This window comes from Lipophrys pholis, assembly GCF_963383615.2.
Source record: "Lipophrys pholis genome assembly, chromosome: 23".
In the NCBI taxonomy this organism is placed as follows: domain Eukaryota; kingdom Metazoa; phylum Chordata; class Actinopteri; order Blenniiformes; family Blenniidae; genus Lipophrys; species Lipophrys pholis.
This window is the reverse complement of record NC_137645.1, coordinates 11023254-11033676: the sequence shown is the minus strand read 5'-3', so window position 1 is coordinate 11033676 and position 10423 is coordinate 11023254. Positions and strand designations below refer to the sequence as shown.

The window sequence follows — 10423 nt, the reverse complement described above, 5'->3', positions numbered from 1 at the left end:
TATATACATTTTGACTCATCAATATTTGACAGATTGAAAGTCCCAACTAGCCCGCGGCTCCCTGGAGGAGTGGCGGCGACTGCGGCATGGCGCCTCATGTGACTTTTGTTCGGCCGGTTATTTTATCACCTTTGATTAAAAAGTGCCGGGGAGAGTTCAGACTTCACGCGAGCAAATTCAATCAAAATTGGTTCATTGAAATTCAATAATAAGCAGCTGGAAGATGGGGGAAGAAAACAAAAAACAAAAAAGAAGGCAGATTCCAAATGTCAGTGCGAGTTTATAAATCAGCGGTCAGGAGACATACAAGGTCGCAAACAGGAGCCGGGACAGTTAAAACAAAAATAAAGTGACACACTGACAAGTTTTTGAAAAAAAAAAATTTTCTTTATTTATACTCTGAACAAGTACAAAAAGAACATGAGGTGACGCATGGAAAGCTCAATCTAAACTAGACAAAACAAAATCGTCCAGCAGAGACAAATAAATAACGTACATACACGGGCATTTATTTACATTTCCACAAAGCGACAAGTCCCTCAAGCGCTCGCTTTGTCATCGCCGAAGCTAAGCTCGTCAACAGCAACGTAGCAACTGAAGCAACTGTTCAACTGAATCAAATCAACAAATCTCTCGTATGTGAAAATAGGATCTTCCTCCGGTCTGTTAGACTCGGGACAAAATATATGTTTTTTTTTTTTTTAATGACACATTGAAGCTTTTCCGCTAGAAGATGCTAAAGTAAAGAATAGACTGAAACATCGACGAAGCTGGACGGAACCTCAAAAAAGACCCGTCGGGATTCAAAGGGATTAGTCAAGACGAGGAAACGCAAACATTCAAGTCTGTTAATGACCGCTTTGCTCCGAGGGCAGGAAGTCCGTACCCGGAGGGCCGATTTGGGAAAAAGAAAAAAGCCTCCAGAAGATCTAAAATTAGTTTGTTGGGCAAGAAGAAGAACCGGCTCCACAAGACGGCGCTCTGGAGAAGGAGGCATCGTCGTCTTGAGCCCGAGAGCTTCGGGTCCTCGCCATGACGGAACCCAGAGGGCCTTCAGTAAACCGGCCGCGGCTGCTTCATGCTGTAGTACGCCTCCGACGCCGACACGTACGCTGACTCGGGGAAAAAGTCCTCCTGGAACTCGGCCAGGAACCTGAGGGCGAGAGAGAGAGAGAGAGAATCTGGTGAGACCGTCAGGATCCGTCAATGTCCACGAGCCCCCCGTTCACATTAAATACTCAACATAAGCCAGATGATGGACGTGATAGGCTTATCGGGGGGCGGCGGCCCAGTTCACGCCGACTTCTGGTTTTTCCTCGAGATCGCCGGCTCAGTCCGTACAAATCCCAAGACCCCTTGCCCTCTGCCGGCGGGTATACGTTTCAGACAAAAAATAAAAAATAAAAAAAACCCGCCCAACTCGAGCATCCCTATATGGCAAACAGCGGCGGCGGAACGTGCGACCAACAAGAGTGGAACAACCCACCCCGCCTCCCCTCCGCCGCCGCCGCCCTCCTCCGCCTCCTCCCATCTAATCAGTAGCGGGGAAAACTAATCCGGAATCTTCTTAGTATCCGCTACTCGGCCAAATCCTCTAAATCTTGCCATCTCATCTTAGCTCCACCGGCCTTCCTAATCTCAATGCAAACAAATTATCCTCATCAGAGGAGAACTTAAGAACGCGTTGACGACCAAAGACAATGAGCGGAGGGGGGGGGGGATTGGCGGCGCACGTGGCTGGATTTTCCATACACCACTCACACACGCACACACAAAAAGGTTGTTTGACGCTGATTGTCATGTTTCAATCTTGGTTTTTATGCTTCTTTTGTGGCAGAAATTCAGAGCGGGTGCTAATCTTCATTGCCGTTAGATGAGTAATAACAACAAGACAAGCCGCTTTAGGGTGTACACATTGTAAATCAGCAGAACGTGTGTGTGCGAGCGAACACACACACACACACACACACACACACACACACACACACACACTTAATCAGAGTCATTCTTGCGGAGAAAGGGAGAGTGAGAGATCAACTGTGGCCAAATCCCAGAATGCACTGCAAGTCCAGCCTCTGGGACATCAATCAGTTGTTGTTGTTTTTTTGTTTGGTTTTGTTTTTTGCCCTCTCGGCACAATTTGACTTTCAGAATTTCTCCCAAAAGAGCGTTTTTAGTTACGAACACCGCGGAGTAATTAGACACTCGAGATGCTGGTTCCTCATGGATCAACCCGGTCGGAGTGACGTACCGATTGGGAGATTGAAAAAAAGAAAGAAAAGAAAAGTAATTTATTTCTCAGTACTTCGCTCTCACGTCATTCTGCCGTAATATAATATTGTAACGTGGATGATGAGGCGGTCGGTATTTCATTTACACCGAGCCGACAATACTCTTCCCATTAATCCCTTCGTGTTGCACGTCACCATCAACTTGCAATTTCTGTGCTTACAAATAATATGAGGTTTAGAAGTTTGTACGACAGCCCCGCCCGGTGGCGGCGGGCGGCACTGCGTGTGTTTGATTAGAGAACGAGCGGACCTAAATCCCTCAGGTTTGGGAGCGGCTGAACTGAAGATCGCTCGGGGCGGATTTAAAGATTAGACTCCTGCGCTTGTGTAACGTCCACTCATCTCCCTCCCTCGGACACATGCTCTTTCTCCTCCATCCCTCCAGCTCCTTTACTTTGTGTGACAAAGTCGGGACTTCTACTCACCTTGCCACCGCAGTTAGGTCAAACGTTAGTTAATGAGCCGTGCTGGCTATCAGCATGGAGCCATCCTTTTTTAATTCCATGGATGTTTCTCTTTACAGGTTACTGTACAGATTCTTTTTTTTTTTTTTTTTTTGCACATTCGATTTTAATTTTACGCCCGACTGCACCAGTGGGGGAAGCGATCCGCCTCCGGGCTCGAGTCGTTTAAAGATCGCGCCGCTGTGTTACCTGAGGAACAGCTCCAGATGTTTGATGAGGGCGCGCAGGTTCCTCTCGGGGATTTGCATCTTCCCCAGGATCTCGGGAAGCTTCACTAAAGGAGACATGGGAGGGGGGAGGGGGAGTATTAATGGAGGAGGGGGTCCTGAGAGAGACGGCGGTGTGATGAGTGAAAACCCACCGAAGAGCCGCAGGAGGTGCTGCGCCCCGTACAGGTAGGAGGGGGGCGGCGGCTGGTCGGTCAGGGGGTAGTTATCAGGAGTCAGCTTCCAGCTCAGGACCTGCGGAGAGAGAAGCGCTCAAGAAAAAAAACCGGGATGACGGCGCCACAGGGCCGATCGGGGTCATTTTCCCCCTCACCTCGTTCAGCTCGTTGTTCCTGCGGCTCTGTAGGCCGTAGAACGGGACACTGCACTCCCTGCCCGGCGTCACGGGCAGTGGGGACGACGAGCCGCTGTGCACCGGCGTTCCTGGCGAGTTGAGAGGATGCGATTAGGAATAATTCATTAAATTTTTTTTTAAATAAAGTTGATTCTGAGGGTTTTAGATGGGAAGAATGTGAAGTCAAAGCTGTAGAATGCCTCCATCTAGTGGGCAAAACCAGATATTACAAAAAAAGGTTTTTCCTCTCATAGAAGTTGTTCATTCTCGTGTTCATCTTTAATCTTGCCGTCCATCCAATACAGTCAGTCATTATCAAGACGAGAATCCTGCTTTTTCTGGCGTCTGATTATTTATTTCTAGTTGATCTAAAAGAGATCAGTGTTAAAAGCAAAATGATTTGATCTTGTGCAAACTGCTGTTAATGCCAAATGGGGAAAATATTTCTAAAAATCAAAGAATTTTCCAATAAAATCATTTTCAAAGTCGAATTGATTTATTTAAAAAAGCAGAAAAATGGGTTAATATATGATATTTAGTAAATTAATTAATTCAACAGGGGTGCATTTTATGCAAATATTATGAAATGAAACATTTGCTGCTAATCACCTGCGAAATATACAAAATAGTAAATAAATTATACCTGAAAAACCCATTTCTGTTTATTTATATGGAGCTTTTCATAGTTAAAAAAAAAGAAATCCAAAATTTTTGAATATTCGGGTGATTTATGGTTTAAGTTGAGAAAAAAATTAAGTTTTATTAATTCTATGAAAATCTTGCATTTTTTTTTACGTCTGTGTTCAAGAGCTGTGTTTTAAATGATCTGTATTTGACCAGAAATGGAAAAAAAATATGGTAAAAATAAAGAAATATGTGAAAATGTTTCAGTATTTTAGGGTCTTATGATGCAAAACGTGAAGAACATAAACAAAAACTCAGACATTAAGGTGGAAGCTCACGTCTGTCGAGGTTGAGGAAGAACTTGGGCTGCGACGCCGCGTCGGCCGTCCTGCGTTTGAGCAGCGGCGACGCCGTGGTGCTGCCTCCACCTGGAAGAGCGCGCATGTCGTTACCACGGGTCGCATTCTGCCGGATTATCGTACGGACTGCCGTGCGGCATCCCGCTTTTACCTCCGCTGCTGCCCTCGGCCGGCCGCTCGCCTCCCGACGTGTTCCTGGTGGAGCGCCGCAGCGACTGCGACTGGTACGAGATGCAGTCCATGTCCGGGTGCCGCCGGCGCTTCGGGGCGGGCGCCGGCGCCGTGGGCGTGACGGCCGAGATGTCGCTCAGCGCCGGCTGGCTGTCGGTGGACTGCGGCGTGGGCGGGTTGTGCGCCGGTGGGCTCGGGCTGCGCTCGCGCTGGGCGCTGCGGGGGGGGGGGCGGCAAAACATGGGTTGGATTCGAGTTGCCGGGCAGCGCGGCGACACACGTGTGCGGACTTGCCGCCCACTCACCTGCTGGAGCAGGGCGAGCACTCGTTCATGGCCAGGAAGAGGCGCGACGAGCTGACCTTCTTGAACTGCGCTTGCTCGCACGGGTAGAGGAGGACCATGGGTAGTGTGAAGTCGAAGGTGATTCTCAGGCCGTCCACCATCTCCTTGCACAGGTCCTCGCTGAGGAGAAACGAAAAGTCGAGTCCGTTCAGGGTCGGACTGTACAAGTAGAACTTCAAATATGGAACAAACATTGCAGGGCCACGTGTGGCCATTGGGGGGCAGTGTTGAGCTTAGAAGCAAATACATCTTCTAGAAATGATTGTTTTGACACAGAGGACGATATCCATCATCGTGTATCCTGACCTCTTCTCCGGAGGCACCGGCGGCGGCGAGGTGTTCGGCGTGGCGTTCTGCTGCCGCCGGTGCCTCTCGTTGATCATGAAGGCCTTGTTGATGGCAAAGTGTTTGACGTAGGACTCCAGGATGTGAACGACGTTGGTGTGGCAGGGAACCATCACAAGCTGCGGAGGGAGAGAGGGGGGGGGGGGGGGGGGGTGGGGGGGGGTACCGTCAATTCCTGGAAAATTTTTTTGAAAACGAAGTGCAGCCTTTCTAGATTGTTACCTTCTTCCTCTTGTTGATGTAGAAACAATCGTCTTCCAGCTTCTTCTTCAGGACGTCGGGGATGCTGATGTCAACGTGCACCACCTTCTCCTCGCTCTCTCTCTTGGGACTAACGTCGGGCTCATCCCGCTGAAACAAAACACATCTCGCAGTGAGCGGTCGCGAATGGAACTTAACACACGTAAACAAAATAAAAAATAAATAAAAAGGTCAGCCACGATCAATCCACTGCACCATTTTATCGATATTCTCAGAGAAGGTGCTCTCCCCGCTATTCGAAGAGTCTGGGTCAGAGTCGTCGCCGTCGCTACTCTCAGACGATGACGTCAGACCTGGCGACAGAACCAACAAGCAGGGGTTGGGTGGGCTCAGTTTGACTGCCGCCGGCAGCTGGGACACGGCCGAGAAGGCCGGCGGTTTCTCACAGGCGTCGTCACTGTCATCCTCTTTGGGGAGAGTCTTGCGGGAGGATTTAGTTCCCGACTGGCGCCGCCGCCGCTTCGCCCATCCCTTTTTCTTCCTGCGAGGAGCAAACGGTGTGAGTTTTTTTTTTTTTTGCCAAGAGGGAGGCTGAACGAGGACGGCGCGGGACGTGGACTCACATGCGATCGCGAGCTTTGCGAGCCAGTTTACGTTGCAATTTTCTGGTTTCCTCGCAGTCCTTTAGGACATGATCCTCTGCAGCCCAACGGTCCCAGCTGCCGATAAAGACACAGGCGGGGAATATTACATTTCAAACAAGGCGGTCAAGATTATTAATATATATTTAAAGAGCGTTTTCAGTCCTGATTTAAAAGAAGCGGGTGTGTCAACAGGAAGTTTGTTTGTAGGAACTAAAAGCTGCTTCCCATTGTTTCGTCTGACTCTGCAAACACTGAGAATGAAGATGAATGAAGTGGATCCTTTGACACACAGGCTGATAATGCAGAGACTGAAGCTCGGGTGCAATCTGCTATGTTGGGCACAGAAGCTAACTGAAAACATTGACCTTTACATTGATAATCCAGGGATCGCACGCGAAGCCGCTCTGAATAACCTTCAACCTTACCTCCTGTTCCAACCATTGAAGTGAATCAGGTACTTTGGGATCCGATTTCCATGTTCATCTGTCGCTAGCAAAACATCAAGGACCTGGAATAGAAACGAGATTCCTTTAGGATGAGCAGGATTCAGTTTGAAAAAGTACAGATTAGACTAAAGATGATTTAATCCCACCGTCACATAGAGCAGTGTTAGCTAGCAGTGTGTTTTCTTACAACACGGTAAATCATGGTGGATTAGTTCATGTAATTGGCTCTTAAAAGGAAACCAATAACTGATCCGAATCAATATGTAACAGATCAGAGTGATTTAAATCAAGTTTTAAAGCTTTTAACGGCTTTATAGCGGCCAATGCTAACTCCTACATGCTAACTAGCTTTGCGGGGATCGACAGACAATCCTCCAAACGGCTCGAGTATTGTACGTCTGCGATCATGCAAACGCGAAGCACATCCGAACTGCGTACTCACAGTTTTCTCCACCTAAATACGACGTGTGCGTCTTTGCTTTAAAGGAAAAGGAGCATCGAAGCGGCTAGCCGCTATCCGCTTGTTGTTTGCGTTAGCATGGCGAGGCGGTGCGTTCGATTATTACTATTTCGCGAGATGGACACATTACTCAACACACCATATTACTGTATGAAACGCATCTGGCGCTGGATTAAATGTGAACTAAGGTTGAGTTGGAAGGTGAAGTCTTCAACCTCAAGCACACTTTGGTGTAAACACGTAAATAAACGCTGCAAATGATCTTATAGGTAATCGTGCCGGTCGGCGACGATCAGGTAATCAAACGCACCCGGAAACTGCACGGGAAATTCAAGAAAAAGCGGCGTTAAAAATTGATGGATTATCTTTGTTGTTTCACGCTCACAGTACCAAAAAAATAAATAAAAATCACACAATACCAGCATATCGCTCTGGGGGCAGGTAATAAATGGTGCATAAAGTGGAATAAGTCGTCACTAACCTTGGCTTCATACAACACTTTCGCCTTGGAAGGATCGGGTTCGAAACACAGGACGCGCTCTCCTTTGTGAAATAGATATTTAATTCCCCGCGAACTCATTTGTTCATGGTGACGACTTGATGGAGAGGAGGCATCGATCTGACTGTATCTTACAAAATAGCCCTTTAACCCTTTCCCCGCCTTTCCAGTAAAAAAACAAACAAACAAACAAAAAAAAAACAGGGGTCTCCTATTAAAAACACACCGCAGGAGGATGGCGCTGTTCTGGGGTGAAGACGGTGCGTTCAGTGACGCCTCGGAAATGATACTACTTGGATTCCTAAAAGCTTTGTTTACCCAGTAGAGAGGGGGATAACCAAGCAGAATCGAGCCAATAAAGGATAAGTATTCATTATACTCATTACCTATAATCAAACCTTACAATTTGGCAATCTGTTTGCTTAACTGTCACGTAATCAGTGACATTTCTGGAGACCTTGAACGTAGCAGCATTGGAGTGTAATTACAAACATGTGCCGCTAGATGTCCGTATTAACACACAAAGAATAGACTTGAATAGACTAGAAAATAAAACCTTGTTAATTCGAGAGGGAAATTCGTTGCAGTATTGCGCCACACAGGAGAAATATAAAATATGTTAAAACACCAATATGAAAGAATCAAAATTAAATAAGTATCATTAAATATTTATTTATACAGGGCTAATTTCTGAACTGGTATAAACATACAATCCCATCCAAACTGGTTTTATTTTGTTTTTACTTCAATTTTACTTCAGACTTTATCATCTTTAAAATCTCCCCTCCTTCAAGGATCCCCGCCAACCATCTGTGTTCGTTTAGTGCGACTTGATAATGATTTATAACTAGTTTGCAACACATTGCTCCAACAAAACAGATCATATTCTGGGATTAGGCTACACTGTCCCTGCAAATTAAGCAACCCACACATCATGCAAGTTGTTTTTGTAGTCCCGGGCTGTGTCCCTGAGGCAGGATAGAGTCGAACAAAGATGAGCCACATGATTCAAAAATCAGAAAAACATTATGGCATAGGAATGTTTGCACGCGGTGCCAACGCACATGTGTACATTTGCAGACGTATTCACTTACCAAAATCTCACACACAAATCAAGTTTTATTTATAGGCGTAATGCATCTGAACAAACATTGCTCATGGTAATTGTTCTCGACAGACCAAAATAAACCACCGTGCCAAGTCTCCCTTGCCTCATATTTCATTACAGCGACACTTTAACAGTGATGTCTATTGTTTCTGACCCTGTGGCCTTCGTTCACGCTGAAGGCTCATACCTGTGTGACAAAGCGTGCACAAAGAAATGCCCGGCGATGCACAGGAAAACACGCCTCTGTCTGCAGCTGTGGCTGAATCTACACTCATTTGGCTTAGAAAAAAGGAAAGAAATATCAGGCAACATGGCTCGACTATTCCAAATATGGCCAGTGTGAATGGAAGTGGCTGCAGTGTCGCTCTGCTCAGTTGCTCTCTATTCCTTTGACCCTGAATGCATCATGATGGCTGGGTCCAAGGACTTGAAATGTTTTATTTGATTAACATTAGTAACCTGAGTCCTTCGTTTATCCAAATTCAGTGAGTTAAAGTTGCTGCGTCTGTGTATAGGAGGATGTAGGTGGAAAATTTGGGGCCTTTTCTGAAAATATAAGAGCAGGGTTTCCATATGAGCACTTCAGGTGCTGGCTCTGATTATTGGTTTGTTAGTTGTAACCCAAAGCAATAAAACATTTTAATTTAAAATGGTGTTTTGACAAGCAAACAGTGATTTGCAAACTTTCTAACTGAGCACAAACAACAAATCGGATGTTAAAAACCTTAAATTCAGATGCTATCTCATTCCAATTAAAATATGAGCCGACTTTCCAGTTTGATGGCAGCGAAACATTGCAGGAAAAGTTGGAACAGGGGGGAGAAATGCTGGAAAAGCAATCGGCATGCATTTATAAAGAAAACTGGAGGCGGATTTGACAGCTGACGAGGTCGTTTGGGGCCTTTCAGAGTCAAATTTGTGACAAACTAACTGTGGAGTCTGTAAAAATCTTCAAAAAGATGAATCGAATCAGCGTGAATCCAATCTGGAGGCTGGTGTTTTTTGAAAAAACAAAACAAAAACGTGATTCTCTGCTGGATATCCCTGCACGGGCTCAGGAAAACATCCCAAATAAAAAAAGGAAATCACTGTTTGAACAACGAATGCAAGTCCAAGCGGAATCGTGCAAAAGTGATAAAGCGATGAATGAAAGATAAATCAAAGTGTGGTGAGGTTTTTTTTTTTCTTTTCTTTTGGGAAAGCCTCGATTCTGTGACATGGAGCCGAGAGGAGAGGGGTGGGACTGGGTGGTGTCGGAGACAAAATACACAACACACACACACACACTGGGGCCCTACAGATGCGTTGGCATCCTCACACACTCACATCCGAGCATCTGTATCCAGCACGCTGCCTCCTGCACAGGTGTGTAAAGAAAGGCAATGGACTGTGTGTGTGTGTGTGTGTGTGTGTGTGTGTGTGTGTGTGTGTGTGTGTGTGTGTGTGTGTGTGTGTGTGTGTGTGTGTGCGTGTGTGTGTTGGGGGAGGGGGGCAGTTAATAATAGCCCACAGCAGGCTCTGCTGATAGGCTCATTATTCCCAGACAGCGAGCTGGGAGATTAATGGGAGACGCGGATTAATACTCCTATTTTCATCCCTTGCTAAATCATGTCTGTCTCTCTGCGCGACCTTCTGCCTTGTCCGACGGTTGTGTGTCTGCGCTCGCCTAATTAGCCGTGGTGAAAATATGCACACTGATCCAGGAGAGGCGTGCAGAGATCAGCCTGAGAGAAGTGGCGAGGGGGAAACGATTCTCGATCCTCTTAATTTGACTCGTTTTGAGGGCAAATACATCATAGATCCCACTTTGTTGGTTGTTTTTTCTTTTTTTTAACCACACCCCCTCAGCACAGGCACAGGCACACACTTACACTCGCACAATCTCACACACACTATCCTCCTCGCT

At 46.4% G+C, this 10423-nt stretch overlaps 1 protein-coding gene across 6 annotated transcripts; it reads right to left on the bottom strand.

The window, feature by feature from the left end:
- Positions 1–369: 369 nt before the first annotated feature.
- Positions 370–7662, bottom strand: LOC308127532 (MSL complex subunit 3-like). Of its 6 annotated transcripts, none has more exons than XM_080492648.1 (14): positions 7392–7662; positions 6430–6512; positions 5984–6079; positions 5807–5901; positions 5616–5713; positions 5382–5510; positions 5121–5278; positions 4776–4934; positions 4451–4686; positions 4279–4368; positions 3296–3405; positions 3117–3216; positions 2945–3029; positions 370–1153 (listed from the first exon to the last, which is right to left on the bottom strand). In XM_080492648.1, exons 1-14 carry the CDS (start codon positions 7488–7490, stop codon positions 1054–1056), a joined length of 1638 nt encoding a protein of 545 aa, XP_080348774.1. In that variant the 5' UTR covers positions 7491–7662; the 3' UTR covers positions 370–1053. The 6 variants fall into 6 exon arrangements, with proteins under 6 accessions (XP_080348774.1, XP_080348776.1, XP_080348772.1 ...); XM_080492650.1 differs by lacking the exon at positions 7392–7662 and adding an exon at positions 6893–7007; XM_080492647.1 differs by having other exon boundaries at positions 371–1153; positions 4776–4973.
- Between the last annotated feature and the right edge of the window lie 2761 nt (positions 7663–10423).